At 46.4% G+C, this 19,682-nt stretch overlaps 1 protein-coding gene across 2 annotated transcripts in view; it reads left to right on the forward strand.

The window, feature by feature from the left end:
• CAMK1D (calcium/calmodulin dependent protein kinase ID) overlaps nucleotides 1-19,682 on the forward strand; it is a 420,150-nt gene that overhangs the window by 365,137 nt on the left and 35,331 nt on the right. For both annotated transcript variants that reach the window (XM_060095424.1, XM_060095425.1), the window contains exons 4-5: nucleotides 1,139-1,277; nucleotides 3,931-4,057. In XM_060095424.1, coding sequence (XP_059951407.1) covers nucleotides 1,139-1,277; nucleotides 3,931-4,057 — 266 coding nt within the window. The remainder of the gene's footprint in view (nucleotides 1-1,138; nucleotides 1,278-3,930; nucleotides 4,058-19,682) is intronic.

Below are 19,682 nucleotides of genomic sequence, written 5' to 3' on the forward strand. Positions count from 1 at the left end.
CTTTGTGTGTTAGTGTATGTGTGTGTGTTACTGCTGGGGCCTGTCTTTTAAAGATGTAAAAGTTGTTTATGAAACTTTTATGATCTTAATATTTCACATAAACCTTTTTCATTTTGTTTTTGGAAAAATTTTTTCTCTTTTATTAAAATAGTGCTGATATATCCCTTGAAGCTAATTTCAAGGGATGGCTTAATTATTTGCCCAAAGCATTGTTTTTCTTAGAGAAGTCTGTACTCCAAGAATTTGAAGGCAAAGGTATCAGCTGAATTGTTTCTATTCAGGATTTTACAGTTCTGTTACTTTGTTCAGCTCAGAGCAACATCAAATCTCAATGCTAAAAGGGTCTCTGTCCACCAAGGCTTTTTAACCTTTAGCAACCTAGGTCCCCTTTTGATAAATACAAAAAAAAAAAGGTAATGCAATCTGAAATTCAAAGAAATTGAAATGAAATATTCTCAACAAAAACCAAAGTAAAACAATGTAATGGAGTGTTGTTCTTCTATCTCTTTTTGTAAATCACAAGTGGCTTTGAGGCTCTGATGCCTCTCAGGGAGTGGTTGACTAGATTAACTACCTCATTTTACAGATAAAAAGACTGAGGTGCAAAGATTCCAGGAGTGCCCATCCTCTCAGCATCTTAGGAGCAGAACTGGGTCAAGAACCCGGACGTCCTGTTGGCTGCTTCCTGCTTTGCCCACAGCACCCCACCCATCGCCCAAATCTTTAAGGCTATACTCGCATGCAAAGGAGGCATCTTATCCAGTGTCATCACCCTATAACTGATGATGCTGATATTCTGGAAGGTTATTCTGAGTTAATGCTGTCCCAGCAGGATGGAGGCAAAGGCCAAGAGAAACTTCTCAGGCCTGGCTAGTCCATGGATCCTGGTTTATTTTTATTTACTTTATTTCATCCTGGACCATCTGTACCATCATGACATAGAAACACTGCCCTGCTATAGCTTCTGGGGAATAAGGGGGCAACATTTAAATCTGAAAATGGATTAATTTTTGAAATAAAGTGTGGGTCTTTCACCATATTGAAAGGTCTTATTGGTAGTTTTCATGGAAAAATTTAACATGTCTTTTTTAACTTATACTGATTTGTTCTCTCTCTCTCTTTTTTTTTTTTTTAACAGTGTATCTGGTGGAGAGCTGTTTGACCGGATAGTGGAGAAGGGATTTTACACAGAGAAAGATGCCAGCACTCTGATCCGCCAGGTCTTGGATGCTGTCTACTATCTCCATAGAATGGGCATTGTCCACAGGGACCTCAAGGTGAGGCTGTCGCTTAGCAACACCCTCCAGTTGCTTTCCAACCCACAGTGCACCTGTCGGAGCAGATTGGCTCCAGAGGAGGGATGAGGTTGCCTTGATGTAGGTATGGGTGGAATGAATGGTGGGCTTTATGTACTCTTAGTTGTCGGGGTCTTTGGGACCCAGAAGTAGATTGAAAGATGATGAAGATCAATGGGGCTGGCCATTGTTTGGGACATTTAATAACCACTATACAGCGAAAGGGCCATGGGGAGGTAGGCTGTGTATTGCTTCAGGCTTATCTAAAGGGTAATTTTGTTCAAGACATGGATGCCATGAAGATTGCCCAGTGCAGTTCTCCAGTCTTTTCCCAATTCCAGCCCTGTTTCAGTGCAACCCACCATATGAAAGAAAGGGAGCAGTAGATAGAGGGTGTGAGGTGAGGGAGAAAGGAAATAAAAGGTTATCCAGAAACATGGGTTAAATGACATACAGTTACAGCCTTCTCCCAATGTCCTGTTGGTTCCATCCCTATGAGGTTTTGAAATACTCACCCTTCACCAATAGCATTGAAGATCTGGGCCTTGGTCACCTTGGCCCAAGGGTCTCTGTGGATGCCGAAGGGTAGGTATCATAGTACCAAGGGTAGGTATCGAACATATCAATTTGAGGAACAGAAAAAAATCTGTGCTGTTGACCCGAGGCTATAAAGTGGCTTCATTCTACAGCAGTTATAGGTCCAGCCCCCAGAACTCACGGCACCAGTCAAGATAGAAATTTCACCCCAGCACACATACTCACCACTCCTATCAGAAACACAGGGATTATATTGTACTGAAGCCATGCTATACACAACTACGGGCAATCTAAATCAATTTAAGGAATAAATGGTAAACATGTGTTGAAACAGAATGTTAACATCTGGCCATTATCTGGTACTGGCTGTCAAGGTATAAAATGGTGTGGCTTTTCCTTTCATAGGAATTCACTGTGAAGTGTTTTCTTTTCTCCATGTTAATCATTTTCCACTGACTAGGGTAGTGGCTCCCAAATGTTAGCTTACATCAGAATTGTCTGGATGGCTTGTAAAAACACAGATTGCTGGCTCTACCCCAGAGGTTCTGATCCTGCAGGTCTGAATCAGGGCCCGGGAACTTGCATTTCTAAGGGGTTTACAGGTGATGCTGATGTTGGCCTGGGAACCACACTTGGAGAACTTCTAGACAAGGGTATTTGAGGACGTTGATGGACTTCTTACAGCCTTTGCTGGCCTCCTGATGGGTGAAATGGGCTGTGAGCACAAATAGTTCATCTTCAGGACTTGCAGGTCCTTCAGAGGGCCAGGTAAGGGCAAGGTAAGGTGACCTGGCGCCTCTGTGCCAGGCAGCCGTGCCTTCTCTGCTCTCTTGTGCCCTCACCAAATGCCGGTTCTGTGCTTCCAGGCCACAGCAGGCAGCTAGCTCTTCCTGAACAAGTTAGTTTAGTGACCGTAGAGATGTGATGTGGTGTACTTACTAGAAATCATTTCTAAGCAGGTAAGCCATTTCCTAGATGGGCAATGTTTATTTCCCCCTTAGAAAATGGTAAGGAAGGCTTTATTCAAGACTCCTGCAAGAGGGGCATTGCATTAGGGGAGAGAATTGGGCTCCACTGCACATGTGGCAAGGACACATGGGGATGTATAGCCGTTGAGCAGAGTGAGGGGTCATGGATGGAAAATCACTGTGAGAGACAGCAAGGGTGGGGGGATGCTTGCTCAACATCTCCCTCCATCTCCATAAGCCCCGCCCCCATTTTTTGCCAGAAGCATCCAGATTCCCCAATTTTCCACAAGATGTCATACAAACGAAACTTTGCTATCTCCTGGTTTACCCCAGGATTGCCATCCTTAAGCCCCTCCCATGTAGACACCACGGAGGTGCCACTGATATACAGACTTAGAGTGGAAACGGGAGCTGTAATCGAACCTTTGCTGCATGTTGTGCATTACTGCTGCCTGAGCTCTGACATTTTACAGTCAGGGAAGCAAATGAGGAACCATCTTGACCCATCTTCTACAGAAACAGAGCTTTTAAGGACACATGGCTAGAAAGCTCTAGATCTTCCACCTCCGATTCATTCCGTGATGACCTACCCCTGTTTCCCAGGGAGCGGAGCACTCGGATATTAGCTGGCCCAGGAAAGGGGGAAGTGCAGTGCATGTGCCCAAGCTATGGACACGGGACGTCCCTTAGGGCGGGGAGAGAGACCCTTAGGTTGGAGACAGGTTGCTGACAAGGGTCAGAAAAAAGAAACCGAATAGCACCTGCAAAGACAGTTTTCTTTCTGGGAATCTCCGTGCCCCTAACCCAAGAAATGAATTGACAAGTCTGAGAGGCATCTGCTTTCTAGTTGCCTCAATATATGGTTCATTGTTCTTAAGTAGAGAAAATACTAATAAGGGAAAGGGACTCACGTTTATTGAAAATCTGTAAATGCCCAATACTATATAAGGCTCCCTGCATTGTTTTCACTAAACACTGCTTTTCTTAAGGCATTTACTGTGTCTAAAGGTCAAGTCTGTTCTTCCACTGTCATTAAGTTTTGGTGGTTTGGTGAGGCTCCCACAATTAACCCAGCTTTTAAAACAGATTGTAATTTTTTTTTTTTTTTTTTTTTTTACATTTCTTTTTAGCCTGAGAACCTATTGTACTACAGTCAGGATGAGGAGTCCAAAATCATGATCAGTGACTTTGGATTGTCCAAAATGGAGGGCAAAGGAGACGTGATGTCCACAGCCTGTGGGACCCCAGGCTATGTCGGTAAGGACTGCGCATGTGTGTTTTCCCACTTGTCAACCTGATCGCTTGTCTTAAGCATTTGAGCCTGGCACGTGATCACAGCTGCCTTCATTTCCCTTGAGGGAGGAATAAAAAGATTGAGAGACACTGGAATGAGTTTGAAGGGAAGTGATTTCCCCTGAAACCTTTTAATAGTTGGGTGGAAATTCCGTTTGATTTGGGTGTGGGCCTGTGTGGAGGCCAGGAATTGATTTGGGTGAATTCCCAGGTTCTAAGACCAGAAATATGTCATGTGTATCTATGTTTTTAAATGATTTACAGTGACATGTGGGATGACAATAAGGTACAAACACACATAAAACAAAATGTTGAGATAGAAACACATAGAAAATATTGATAGGAGGAATCTGATTCAAACCTTGACCAAGTCACTCTCTTTAATTAGCCAATCCTGATCTGTCCTGGAGAAGCCAAGAATTAAAGTTTTTTCTAAAATCAGAACCCCAGAGATCCTTTGTCCCTGACACTCAGAATGCAGAAAATGCTATGGCAGATCTGAACACATACTGAGACTCAACTTCCATCTTCTGGGGGCCCGGAGAAAGGCCATCAGAACTGTGTACGAAGTTATTGAGGCTTCCATTTACATGACTGTATTCGTTCATCCAGCAAGTGCCTGCTATGTACCAGATGCTGTTCTAGGCACTGGGGTGAAGACAGTGAATGAGACGGAACACCTGCCCTCATGGAGCTGACCTTTTAGTTGGGAGAGACAGGCAGAAAAGAAACAGGTGAACAGGGGTGTTTCAGATCTTACATGCTATGAAGAAGACAAAACGGGAGTGTATGATAGAATGACAGGTGTGAAGAGGGGTTGGGATAGTTAAGGGGACAGGAGGAGACTCAGGCATTAGCCTTCATGACGAGAAGCAGCCCCAACCATGAGAAAGTCAGGGGACAGAGTTCCAGGTAGAGGCATCAGCTTGTGCTGGGGAGAGAGTGAGTACAAGCTAGGAAGGTCTAAGAGCAGGAAGAACTGGGACTGGAAGAGACTTTGAGAAAATGGAGACCAAGGCTGAATTCTCATCATACAAACCGTGATGGCTTTTCTATTTTTTTTTTTTTTTTTTTTTTTTTTTTTCTGTACGCGGGCCTCTCACTGCTGTGGCCTCTCCCGTTGCGGAGCACAGGCTCCGGACACACAGGCTCCGCGGCCATGGCTCGCGGGCCCAGCCGCTCCGCGGCATGTGGGATCTTCCGGGATCGGGGCACGAACCCGTGTCCCCTGCATCGGCAGGCGGACTCTCAACCACTGCGCCACCAGGGAAGCCCCGTGATGGCTTTTCTTAATGAGAACAGTAAGCCTGCCCTGAAGGAGAGGAGGTGATGTTATATGACCAATGTCATTCCTGTTTGTTTGGGGATACAACCACGTGACCTTCCCAGGCAGGCTGAGGGAAGCAGGCCTCATGCTAAACGGGTCTGGGGCCCAGAGCATGGTCGGAAACTTCGAAAGACCTCGGAGGCACTTCAGGGCCCTTCAAGTGCTTGCAGGATAATGGGCGTTAAGTCATCACTGTTAATGTCACAGCTGTTGCACTTTTAAAGGAACTCAGGAGAAAAGAACAGACTTGAGGGGAATAGAGACTAAAGTGAGGGGAAGGGAAGGAAGCCACAGATTTAGGAGGAGATCAAGATGGTATAAATCTGGGAGGGGAGGAAAAGATGTGGTCAGTACCTGTTAGCTCTTGACTGTCACAGTGCCCAGGAATTTTGTCCCTGGGTTGTGTGTATGCACTAGATGCAGAAGGGGAGATGGTTCTGATCACGTTTGCGAAGCCAGCACATCTGATGGAGACGCATGGCAGGGTGAGCAGTCCCCGTTCTAGGATAGAAAAGTCATGGTTTCAGGAAGAGCTTGAACTCCATCAGGAGGACTTGCATCAGCAGCTGTGGTGCGAGATGCACGTGTAGACACATGTGTATGCCCTGAGGTGGGGGCCGTGGGTGGAAATGTGAGCGTGTGTGGTGTGTGTGTGATGTGTGTGTGTGTGGAATTTCTCCAGTTCAGTCCAAGCCACCAGGCAAGCGGCAAATAAAAATGAATGAGACAAGCTTATTCTCACTTCTCTTAAAAGACAGGGAGGAAAAAAGCCGGTTCCAACCGTGGTGAGTCATAGGCATCAGAAAATGGGCAGGCCTATGAGGTCATGGGGTCCAGTCTCCTGGCTGGAATGGCTTTGCTCTGTTCCGCAGGGGCTGCTGCCCAGGCCACGCCGGGCGAGGAAGCCGAGGATGCTGTAGCCGCCCAGCTCCTGCTTCAGGATGTGGGCTCTGACAAAGAATGTGCATATTTACATATGCATCATACTGTTCTCATATTTGGCTCTGATGTTGGAAAGCTCTAGCACTTTCTAAATTGATTTTTGCTTTTTTACATTTTGACAGAGCTTGTGGAATGGCAGTTTCTCTGGGTTTCTAAGTGGCTGCCATCCTAGTGGTCTGGTTGTGTTTAGATGTCAGTCGCTGATGAGTCTGGGAACCGGGACTGATGTTTGGATGTGGCCTTTGCTCTTTTACCCTAAATGGTGGCAAGTGGAGCCATCAGGTAATTCTGTTGTCAGATACAGAGTTTTCTTGGAGTGAAGAAGGGGGAAAGGAGGACTATGGGAATATAGCAATTCTGTTTGTTCACATTTATTGAGCACCAAGATTCTTGGGGGACCTTTTAGAGTAAGAAAGGGGCAACACTGGGGAGCTTGTGTCTATGTAGACATGCCTTGGGCAGTGAGCAGCTGAGCTTAGGCTGTTTCTCCCCAACAGTCTGCATGGCAAGCTCCTATTCGGCCATCAAAGCCCAGCTTACATGACCCTCTTTTTGTTTTTTTTTAAAATGTATTTATTTGCTTTTATTTTTGGCTGTGTTGGGTCTTCGTTGCTGTGCGTGGGCTTTCTCTAGTCACGGCGAGCGGGGGCAAGTCTTCATTGTGGGGCGCGGGCTTCTCGTTGTCGTGGCTTCTCTTGTCGCGGAGCATGGGCTCTAGGCATGCGGGCTTCAGTAGTTGTGGCACATGGGCTCAGTAGTTGTGGCACGCAGGCTCAATAGTTGTGGCTCATGAGCTCTAGAGCACAGGCTCGGTAGTTGTGGCGCACGGGCTTAGTTGCTCCACGGCATGTGGGAGCTTCCCGGACCAGGGTTCGAACCCATGTCCCCTGCATTGGCAGGCAGATTCTTAGCCACTGCACCACCAGGGAAGCCCTACATGACCCTCTTTTGACTGCTTTCCCAACGTCCATCCTCTCCTTTGTCATCCTGGTTCTTTTCCTTTTCTCATCATGGCTCTTACAACATTGCATCAGCTTCCATATTTATCTGTGTCTCTCCCCCTCTCCACTAGAGCAGGGGCTCTGGCTTGCTCATCTTTGCACAGATGCTTGTTGAATTCAATAAAAACCTAAGCTTCATAAACACGAGCAATTTTTTATTTCTCTGCTCCCCTTCTCTTCATTCAGCATGTGTTTACCGAATTCCTGTTATGTGTCATGCACAGTAGTTTGGTGTTAGGAATACAAATACGAATTAGATAGAGCCTCTGACCTCAAAATGTTCACAGTCTTGTGAGAGACAGAGGGCTAACAGGTAAATTGAATAATGTATGGTAAGTGCTACATTATGCCTCATTCAAGAATTATTTATTTAGTGCCTACCTTCTGTGCTAGGCACTGGGGATGCATCAGTAGAAAGAAAAAACAACAGATAAAAATCCTCAACCTTGTAGTACTTACATCTGAGTGAGAGGGAAACGGGCTATAAGCAAACAGCTAAATATATTAATTAGTATCTTAGATGGATATGAGTGCTATGCAGAAAAATAAAGCAGGAAAGACAGTAGGAAGTGTGTATGTGTGTGTGTGTGTCTGTGTATGTGTGTAGGGGGTTGTAATTTTTTTTAACATCTTTATTGGAGTATAATTGCTTTACAATGGTGTGTTAGTTTCTGCTTTATAACAAAGTGAATCAGCTATACATATACATACATCCCCATATCTCCTCCCTCTTGAGTCTCCCTCCCTCCCTCCCTATCCCACCCCTCCAGGTGGTCACAAAGCACGGAGCTGATCTCCCTGTGCTATGCGGCTGCTTCCCACTAGCTATCTATTTTACATTTGGTAGTGTGTATATGTCCATGCCACTCTCTCACTTTGTCACAGCTTACCCTTCCCCCTCCCTGTGTCCTCAACTCCATTCTCTAGTAGGTCTGTGTCTTTATTCCCATCTTACCCCTAGGTTCTTCATGACATTTTTTTTTCTTAGATTTAGGGGGTTGTAATTTTAACTACACTGATCAAGGCAGCCCTCACTAAGAAGATGACAGTGGGGTAAAGATATGATTGCAGTGAAGGAGCCAGCCATGCCGTTATTGGGAGGAAGAGTATTCCAAGGATGGTTCAAAAGGCCCTGGGGCAGGAGTGTGAGAGGAGCAACAGGAGCAGAGTGAGAAAGGAGCAAGTCAGAGAAGCAGTGGGTAGGGCATGTGCAGACCAGGACTTAGAAGTCTCTGTCACGACCACGGGTGGCTGGAAGCCGTTGGAGGGATCTGAGGTAATGGGTGACATGATCGAACTTTCACCAAGATCCCTGTGGGGGACAGGCTGGGATAAGGAGAGGTGGCGGGGGGGACAGGGCCAGGGTGGAAGGAAGGAGGCCAGTTAGAAGGCTCTGGAGTCGTCCAGGCAAGAAATGGTCGGGGCTGGGTCAGGTTGGCAGAGCGGAAGCAATGAGACGCTGTCAGATTGCGAATATGATGTTCAGGTGACGTCATCAAGATTTTCTGAAAACCCAGAAGTAGGGTTTGAAAGAGAGACACGTCAAGGGTCATTCCAAGGGTTTTGGCCTGAGTCCTTGGAAGAGTGCAGTTGCCTTTAATTAAGATGTGGTAAGGGAGAACGTTGCAGAAATATCATCAGGGGTTCAGGTTTGGATTTGATAACGTCTGTGAGGTCAGGAAGGCAGCTGGAATAAGAGTCAGACCTTGAGGGGAGACTCTCGTTTTGCACAGCAGTTTTGTCCTATAAAGTCACTGTGAGCACTGAACGGGCAGACCCTGAGCCCCGCTCCCAGGGGAAATACAGGGCTGGGTTCCTGCGGGTCTCTAGTCCCAGCACTGTCATCGGCTGGTCGATATTTGACCTTGTTATATGTGTATCTCTGTCCAGTGACACTTTATTTAATATTGTTGCTGATTCACTACCGTTGAGCTCAGGCCGACAACACTGTAACTCACACCTAAATGAAGCTTATCGAACATGCGTTTTCTCCGTAAGGCGCACAGCCTTCTTGTGCTTGGGAGCGCTGGACAGCACCTCGGCACTGACACCTGGGGGCCGTTTTTTTTTGTGTGTGTGTGGTACGCAGGCCTCTCACTGTTGTGGCCTCTCCCGTTGCGGAGCACAGGCTCCGGACGCGCAGGCTCAGCGGCCATGGCTCATGGGCCCAGCCGCTCCGTGGCATGTGGGATCTTCCCGGACCGGGGCACGAACCCGCGTCCCCTGCATCGGCAGGCGGACTCTCAACCACTGCGCCACCAGGGAAGCCCTGGGGGCCGTTTTGAATAGTGAAATCAACAGAATGCACAAAAGTATGGGAAAATGTGGCACTAACTGGACCATGAAAACTATAGTTCTTGTCACTGTGAGAGACAAAACAAGAGGGCAGAGCATTGCGGTGTTCACCCCCGGCCGGGAACGAGCACTTGGGTGACTCCCGGCCCACTCTGGGCAGGTCTGCAAACGACTGCAGAAGCATCCCAGGGATTGATTTGGGGGCTGCAAATGAAGTTTAGCGAGAAGGCACATCTCAAATATGGATCCATGAGCTGTGGGGATGGACGGTATTTGGGAACTGATAGCCTCTGGTGCATTTTATTTGTTTTTTCTGTTGTTGTTTGGGGGGTTTTGTTTTTGTTTGGCCTCCCCACGCGGCATGTGGGATATTAGTTCCCCGACCAGGGATATCGAACCCATGCCCCCTGCAGCGGAAGCGCAGAGTCCTAACCACTGGACCTCCAGGGAAGTCCCCTCTGATGCATTGTACAGCCATGAACCTGGATGGAATCATCAAGTGGGGGGTGGGTGTAGATGGAGGAGAGGAAAGGTCCCAGGGCTGAGTCCCGGGGACTCAGAGGGACAGAGAAGGGACAGTGAGTGAAGTAGGAAGAGAACCACGGGAGTGTGTGGCATCTGGACAGTACTTCAAGGAAGATGAAGTGCCTTGTGTCAGTTGCGGCTACCAAGTCAGGTATGATAAAGACTGAGTGGGAACCACTGGTTTGGGGAACCTTAAACTATAGATTAATTGAACAATTAATTATTTCTGTGGGAGCCTGGTAGTCAGAGTAATGCTGCAGAGAAGATGAAACAGGTCATCAGAGGACCCCAGGGTGCTGTCAGCCTGGGGCTAGACACAGCCCCGTCCACCTGCCCACCCCCACCAGCAGTCTGATGGGGACGCTCTTTGGGACCTTGGACACAGAAGCCACGGCCTCCTTTTTGCCGGGCAGTTTTTCATTTGAACAGGGCAGAGCCATTAGGCATCTACAGGAGAGAAGGGAGGGAGTACTGTTCTCTGCTGCCCGTCCTGGAGGCTACACGTCCCAAGAGCCCAAGCTGGGAGCAGAGGACGGCTGTCAGCTTTAGTTCAGATTCCTTCTAGGTAGTGTGGGTTTCCATTGGTGAGTGCAGTTGTTTTGTTGTTGTGTCAAGTTATTACCTAAATGACTCTTCAGCTGAATAGTTAGTTTCACCAACATCAAGTTACGACTTCAATTTAAATGAGTTATCTAATAAGGAAGAAATAATGGGAAAAGGGCTGTTTATCCTAAGTATCCCAAGGCACAAGTTACCTTGGGAGAAAGCAAAGAAATCTGAGACTTTTGAACTTCACCCTTGACCCTTAGCAGCTGCCTGGACCTTACACACCCCATATAAGGAACCAGGGCCCATGCTGAGTGTCAGGTCACTGATGACAGGAGATGGCGGGCATCTCTCCATCAGGTGTATTGCGTTCCTACTGCAGGCGGCACCTAGGGCTCTGTCCACACCGGGGGCTCCTCCAATACAGTATGGCCAGTGGGTGATACGGATCCATATAAGGTATCATGTCTGCAGTATGAAGTAACTGACATAGTTCAGAAGCAGCCTCAAAAATACAGGTGAGAGATGGACCAGTAAGGGCTAGAACCAGCAAGGGAAAACTCACAGAGGAGGCAAGATTTGAAGGAAGGGTGGAACTCGAGCCAAGAGGAAGGGCTTACAGATGCAGGCAAGGCAGGAGAACAAAGGTCCAAGATCATGAATGGCTTCTGGTATGTAGGGCCTGGGGGAAATGAGCAGACTCACTTGGGGAGGGAGGGCATGCATAAATAAGTTCTTGGAGAGAATTTAGGAGAAATGATAAGGCCGTCTGGTGGCAGTCAGCTCCTCAGCTCCTCAGGGTAACATGGTGACTGTTAATGTGGTATTGACCTGGATTTAGAATCCATTTAATTGAGTCAGATATAACATTCCCCTTGGCATCGCCAATAAGAGATGAAAGTCAGAGCTGAGAAAGTTTGTAAAATTATTTATGCAACTTGCTCCACTGCATTAATTCAAATATCCAGACGGGCTCTCCTGAATCACTAAATAGGAACCGTTAAGTCACAGAAAGCACCCATTTCAGTCATGTAAATTGATAAGACACTACAAGATGACAAATGTACTTCTGTTCTGTAGAAGAAAGCCTGTTGTTTTATTTCTCCATGTTGCTATTTGCACACTGATGTGATTTCTCAGATTCTGTGGGAAAATCAAACTCTTTTAAAAGAACTTTGAACCTTTGTCTCTAGATTAAGTGCCAGAGTGCCTCACCAGAGGAGGGCAAGCCTGTGCTCTTCCAAAGAATAGTCTTTCTTATTCAGGGATTGCAAACTTCACTTTTTTTTTTTTTTTTTTTTTTTTTTTTTTTTGCGGTATGCGGGCCTCTCACTGTTGTGGCCTCCCCCGTTGCGGAGCACAGGCTCCGGACGCGCAGGCTCCGGACGCGCAGGCTCCGGACGCGCAGGCTCAGCGGCCATGGCTCACGGGCCCAGCCGCTCCGCGGCATATGGGATCCTCCCAGACCGGGGCACGAACCCGTATCCCCTGCATCGGCAGGCGGACTCTCAACCACTTGCGCCACCAGGGAGGCCCCAAACTTCACTTTTAAAAAGGGCAAGAAGGCTGGGGTGGTGCTGGGTGGCAAGACTCCTAACTGCTTCGTGATGTTTGCCTTTGAGCTACGTGAGACTTTCTTTTATCATCGAGCCTTTTTGAGTGATGATCCATCCCTTTGCAGTATTCCATTTGGAGTGCATACTGGAAACCACTCTTCCATTATTGGATGTTCCTCAGAATAGGAAGGTACATTTCTGTCTGATCCATCATTGTGCTTATAAGCAGAGCTACATCTTGGTTCTTTAGAAGGTGGCTCATTGTTATATTACTTAAACTGTGAGGAAGGAGGCATTCCCGTTTCTTCTCGCAGCTTAGTTGCCTGCATAGACATTGCCGAAGTCTTTGGTCTAACCCTGGCTTAACTTGTCTAAAATAGTTCAAACAAGTTTCGTTGTGTTCTCTTCTAAGTGGAAATGGAGAACAGTTGGTTCAACATTCTCAACATATTTTTTCACCATTAAAGGAATACTTTTAATTCATGGGACCATCGCATTTTTAAAGCTTGATAAGGGGCTCGAGGTTAGGATGAGACCTTGGAAACCAGGGGTTCCAGGAACCAGGGCTCCGTGTTGGGATGAGAGACTGTTCTCAGAGCCACCCAGCCTGTAGTTGGTAGCAGTCACAACAGTGGGTCTTGACTGTGAGATTCTATCTCTACCATTGCTTAGATGCAAGGAAGGCCTGAGCCCTTCCCTTAAACTCTTGGGTTCTCAGTTTCTCGTACGTCAAATAAGCGTGCTGAACTGATTAGTCATCAAATCGGGTCCTGCTGCTTTTACCACTTACAAAACCAATACTCACAAATGTTGACAGAAAGGAAGGTTGCCTTTAATCAGAATGCCAGCAATCTGGGGAGGTGGTAGACTCAGCGTCCCCCCAAAACTGCCTCCCAAGATTCTGCTCCACCATGAAAGCCTTTTTTTTTTGTTTGTTTTTTTAGATGTTGGGAGTAGGAGTTTATTTATTTATTTATTTATTTTTTCTGTGTTGGGTCTTCGTTTATGTGCGAGGGCTTTCTCTAGTAGTGGCAAGCTGGGGCCACTCTTCATCGCGGTGCGTGGGCCTCTCACTATCACAGCCTCTCTTGTTGCGGAGCACAGGCTCCAGACGCGCAGGCTCAGTAGTTGTGGCTCACGGGCCTAGTTGCTCCGCAGCATGTGGGATCTTCCCAGATCAGGGCTCGAACCCGTGTCCCCTGCATTGGCAGGCAAATTCTCAACCACTGCGCCACCAGGGAACCCCACCATGAAGGCTTTTAAAGGCAAACAGGGAAGTAATCTCGGTGAATCTTTGAGGTAGGGGGTCAGAGTTGTCGCCATCCCCACTGTGTGCAGGCTGGGTGCAGGCTGGTCGAGTCCTCGTGATCTTTCTTTAGACCCCACCTTGTTCACACAGTTTGCAAGATTCCTGAAGGGAAGCTAAGGAAGAGATCTGGTCATCTCTCAGTTACTTACTTTTCATTCCTACTTCTCTGGTCTATGAAAGAACCAAGAACTTAGGCAAAGTATTGTGTGATCAAAAGATATGAAAGATGTGCTCGGGCTGGAGATGAGTAGAGCATGAGGTGCCTGGTTTAAGGTTAGTGACAAGGCAAAGGGGCGCCTTCTGCAAAGAGCTCTTTCCCGCAGAGTATTTTCCTGCCAAAAGCTGCTTATGCGTTGACCTCCATGATTTTTTTCTGGTTCTGCTATTCTGTATGTCTACAGATGTATGACTTTGTATCCTTTGAGTGTATAAATATTCACGTGTCAAGGATATTGACTGTCATTTTTTTCCCATCTTCACTCAGAACAGACAAGAAAAAATTCAGTTAAGCTGAAATCATCCACCTCTGTTCTCTTGAGCAGGCTAAGTCACGCAGTTCCTTTTATCTTTCCTCATAGATCCTTTGTTCCTGCTGCTTTAATCTTCACTCTTCTGTGTGGTCATTTTCTCCCAAAGAGCTCGGTTTTTATTTGGTGTTCACTTAAATACTGTATTTTAGTACACGGCTCTGAGCATTACATCATTGTTCTCACCCTCTCAGACTGTTAGCATTGAAACAGGATTTTATGTAACTGATGAATTGTCACACAGGGCACAGCTGAGTAGGCGGAGGACCCACATCAGAACTTTCTCGTTCCTTCTCTCTCAGCAGCTACTCAGTGACAACCAGCAGCGACCGTTTCATCACACTGGGCGCTTGCAGCCAGACCCCATTTGTCAGAGAGAACAGGGCCTCCCCACGTGGGGAGGCTTGTAGGGCCTGGTATTAGCCTTGACATACTGAATATGGCCGAGGGCAGAAGCTCATGATCAGAACGTGTGCCAAGTAAACCCAGCCCTGCCCTGGAAGAACCCCCAGCCCACTAATCCCTCTTAAAACTCTTTGTAAAGCACTCTCCATCCTTCTGGAACTCCTGACGGCTCTTCTCTCAGTACTTGAATCCTGGGATGGAGTTTCATGGTTTCTAAACTGGTACCATTTTGCGGTGGCGGAGAGGAAAGAAGCACTGCAGCATTTTGTAACTCACTCTTTTTTTTTTCTTTTAATGATTATAAACCCAAACACCGGAATGACTGTAACAGTCATCTTCATGTTGAAGTGTAGCTCATCAGATTTCAGAAGTGAGGAGGGCTTTAGTGCAGAGTCACCATCCGGTTGCGGATCACAAACCCTTTAGGGCGGAGGTGGAATCCTGGGACAACCTGCAAGGAACACATTACGGGGTTATCCGTTGCCACATTGCTCTAAAATGCCTTACTCAGAACATTTTTCTTCCGCTGTAGCATTGAGTTCCAGGTCTCTCCCACATTTGAAAACACCAGAAACCAGCTGCCCCTCCGTTTTCCACTCCCTTCCCGTTCCTCAGTCTCTCCCCACCACCCATCAGCCACATTTTGGCTTCGGCAGCATTTGAATAGTAACCCAGCTCCCATCAGACTGGTAATGAGAAACCAGGATGGTGCTTTAATGGGGACTCTTCATGCCTGTGGTAAAATTCAAGAAGCTACTAGGAAAATCCAAGTGAGCTGCTCATCTGCGATGCATTTTTAGTAAATTACAGCTTTGGGGGAGGGTGAGAAAGAGCTAAGGAACCTATAACCCCCAGAAAGAGAACAGAGCTGTCCCAAGAAGTTTCTGCCCCTCTTCCGCAGCGTCGGGCTGAAGACAAACCACCGGCGAGGAATAATTCTGTATCTCAGCTGTGTTTTCATTTGCCAACAATCCAGATTGCAATCCTCTAAACCTAGGTGAAGCAACATCTGCTTATTAAGATGCTCACGGTAAAGCCCCTCAGCGCATTTTTTTTTTCTTTTTCAATACCCCTCCTGCTGAAAATTCTACTAGCGGGAAGCAGATCTGAGTTAGCCCGTTCAGTACCACCTCCTCGTTGTAATGCAGCTCTTACTGAGACTGGATGCTCCTCTGAGCTCTATGCCTGAATCTTACTTTCCTTGATCTTGAGAATTTTATTTACCGTCTCTGAACAGTCCACTGCTGGGTAGAAAGGTCCTCTTTCTCTCCCACTGTTTTTTTTTTTTTTTTTTTTTTTTTTTTACAATGTTGTGTTACTTTCAGGCATACAGCAAAGTGATTCAGTTATACATATCTATATCTATATAGACATATATGTATATATCTATTCTTTTTCAGACTCTGTTCCCTTATAGATTATTACAAGATATTGAGTAGAGTTCCCTGTGCTATACAGTAGGTCCTGGTTGGTTATCTATTATACATAGTAGTGTTCATCTCCCACTGTTTCAGTGACATCCTTTTCACCACCATGATGACACGCAGTGTCACTAAATCTTTGGAACTATATTACAGTTTGGTTTAAGACTATCCACTTATCCTCCAGCAGAGGAGCTATGTCCCTTCTCACTACCTGTGGAAATCCCTCAGGGACAGGAAAACTTGGATCAAGTGTCCTTGGACACAAATCCCTAACGGTACAGTTGGCCGTCTGGATCCACGGGTTCCACATCCTCGGATTCAACCAACTGCAAATCAAAAATATTTTTGAAAAATTGCCAGAAAGCTCCAAGAAACAAAACTTGAATCTACTGCTTACCGGCAACGACTTACCCAGCGTTGACACTGTGTTAAGTGTTACGGGTCATCTAGAGGTAAAGAGCGCAGGAGGATGTCGTAGGTAATATGCAAATACTATGCCATTTTTTTACGTACGGGACTTCAGCATCCACCGATTTTGGTGTCCACAGAGGGTCCTGGACCCCCATCCCCACAGATGCTGAGGGACAACTGTATGCCTTAGAATGAGGGGACACCTGCAGCTCTACGGGTGAGCACAGATTCTTTTCCATGAAGGCCTAACACTGGGACAGACTGGCAGGTGCCCTTCAAGACAGGAAACTGAGACACAGAAAGATGATGAATTCAAGGTACACTGGTGCAGAGCCCAGCCTCTAATTCTGTCCTCTGATTCAGTGCTGGGTCAGAGGTGACAGATGCCAGCACCAGTCTACAGGTGTACAATCTGATTTTAAAACTCGCATGGAAGTCCGGTGCTCTCCCATTAGACCACCTACTCCTCTCTTAGGCTCCTTCCTGTAAAGATGCTATCATGTTGCCGGCCTGCCCAGCAGAGTGGAACTTGAATCCAGGCCCCCTGACCCCTAGGCCTCCTGACCTCCTTTCATGAGCAACTTGGGAAAAGCCATGATATTAAAAGAAGACTCCACTACCTCTGACCGTGACTGGCTTTCGTGTCTCAGAGCCTTTTCCTCCCCACCATGGCATGCATCAAGTTCAAGTCAAATGCCTTTCTCTGTGGCCTCCTCAGGGAGGCGAGGCCAGCCAGCAGGGTCAACAGATGAACCTTAGACTAAGCTGTAGGCTGGCAGGTTGCCCATCTGCCTGCGTGTCTGTCTGCTGACATCATAGGCTACATAGTAAGTTAGAAGTTTCAAGTTCATTTTCAAAGACAGAAGCTTGTTCAAAGACAGGTAGAGGTGCTGATCTGAGTGTCTTGTCAGCTCTGTTTCAGCAGGTGGCACAGATGTCAGCAGTTTTACACACTCCAGAGAATTAGGGAATGCACCCCAGTGTTCATAGCAGCACTGTTTACAGTAGCCAAGGCATGGAAGCAACCCTAAATGTCCATCAACAGATGAATGGTTAAAGAAGATGTGACATACACACACACACACACACACACACACACACACGTGCGCGCGCACAATGGACTATAACTCAGCCATGAAAAAGAATGAAATAATGCCATTTGCAGCAATGTGGATGAACCTAGAGATTATCATACTAAGTGAAGTAAGCCAGACAAAGATAAATACCATATTATGTCACCTATATGTAGAATCTACAGTATGACACAAATGAACTTATTTATAAAACAGAAACAGACTCAGACATAGAAAACAAACTTATGGTTACCAGAGGGGAAAGGGGGTGGGGAGGGATAAATTAGGAGTTTGGGATTAGCAGATACAAATTATTACATATAAACTAGATACACAACAAGGTCCTACTGTATAGCTCAGGAAACTATATTCAATATCCTATAATAAACCATAATGGAGAAGAATATGAAAAAGAATATATATTCTTTTTCATATTACTGAATCATTTTGCTGTACACCAGAAACGAACACAACACTGTAAATCAACTATACTTAATTTAAAAAGAAAAAGAATTAGGGAGAAAATTAGGATATACCCATTTTTATAACCAGTCTTCCAGAATAATCTTTAAACACCCCTTTAAAAAATAATTATAATTGGGGCCAATGAAAACAAGAACTGGTTAGAACTGGGCATTGCACCCTTGTAGCTACTTAAAGGATGGGGAGAGCTCAGGACAATGGGGATGGGAATCTTGATGACACCTGGCCTGGAGGTAGGAGAGGGTGGGGCTGGGGGAAGGAGGGGGGCAGGGCAGGGAGAGGAAATGTGGAAGGAGCACAGCCTCTCCCTTCAATAAATGCAGAGCCACGAAGGGGCCACGCACAGCCAGAGGTCCTCGGCCATCACATGGATCTCTAATATCAGGACAAATGGTCCTGATGCCCACAGCGCTGTCTGTCAACCATGATGAACAACCTGCTCCTGTTGCCGTGTCTAGGCTGGTGCCTGGACCAAGGGGGGATGATGATGTAAATGTGTTGGTGATGAAGTGACCACAAGGATCAAGAACTAGATGAACAAAGGGACCAACTGGCTCCTTCCAACTCTAAGATTCAAGTTCTCCTGACCTGCCCTTGCATCGCATGTGGGCCCAGCTCTGTCCTGACTTCTGAGGGTTTTCATCAAAAGGGTGGAAATCTTCATTTATGAATCATTCTATGTTACGCTAGAGTCGAAGGAAAGTACCAGATGATATCAAGAATCCGGTCAGCCTTAATTCTAGAGAGTAATAAAACCTACATTCTTTTTGCTCCTATGATCTTTCCAACTTTTCCTCCTTACATAACAACTACCAATTGTACCCATACATATGTGCTGCTTATTTCCTTTAAGCCTCATAACAATCCTCAGAGTTGGGCTCTATTAATGTTCCCATCTTACAGATGAACAAAATGGAGGCTGAGAAAGATTAAGGGACTTACCCAAGTCCACACATGTGGTAAGTGGTGGAGCCTAGGTTTCTTTCACTGAAAAGCCAATGTGCCCAACTATTTAAAACTTCTTAAATCCAGACAACTAAAGTCATTTTAAGTCACAAGAACCTAAATCCCGGCAACCATTTCACATCCTTCAGACCTCTCCTTCTCTTTCATCTTTACGCCTATTACTTTATTCTTGGAAAACGACATGAACAACGTGCATATACTTATTAACAGCACCACTAGCCACAGCGATTTCTTTCTCCGGCTGTATCTTTCTCATTCTGTTTGCACCTTCCCCATCATTTGACTATTGGAGGTAATATTTTCTTTCCTTGGATATTTTTGAGGTTTATTTAGAGTAAGTTCAGTATTTTCAGGGTTGGATTTCGACTGAGTTATACTTAAAAATCAACACCACCTCTCCCATCTTGCCATGATCTTGTCTGACTCTGATCATCGTCCTTAGGAGGGTGGCCGAGGCTGGCACTATGTCTGTGGCTTGTGTCTACCCTCAACGCCCCGGAGAACAGGTGTGCCATGAGGGCAGGGGCCAGGTGTGCTTTTGTCACCCATAAAGCCAGTGCCTGAAGTGAGATGCAGCCCATTAAATGATTGAATAAGGAGAAACACCACCACCATGGTTCTGGACCACAAGCTCTCCTTTTCCAGCATCAAGGGCTGCTCCTGCCACCCTGGGATGCCCCTCCTGCTTGTGTCCCCACCCTTCTCCCAGTGGAAGGGGTCATATTTGAAGTACAAAGAGGAGTGGTCCTCAAACATCCGTGGAGGGGAACAGATCACCTTGAACATGAACGTGGTAACA

Source organism: Mesoplodon densirostris, chromosome 4 (genome assembly GCF_025265405.1).
Source record: "Mesoplodon densirostris isolate mMesDen1 chromosome 4, mMesDen1 primary haplotype, whole genome shotgun sequence".
Taxonomy (NCBI): domain Eukaryota; kingdom Metazoa; phylum Chordata; class Mammalia; order Artiodactyla; family Ziphiidae; genus Mesoplodon; species Mesoplodon densirostris.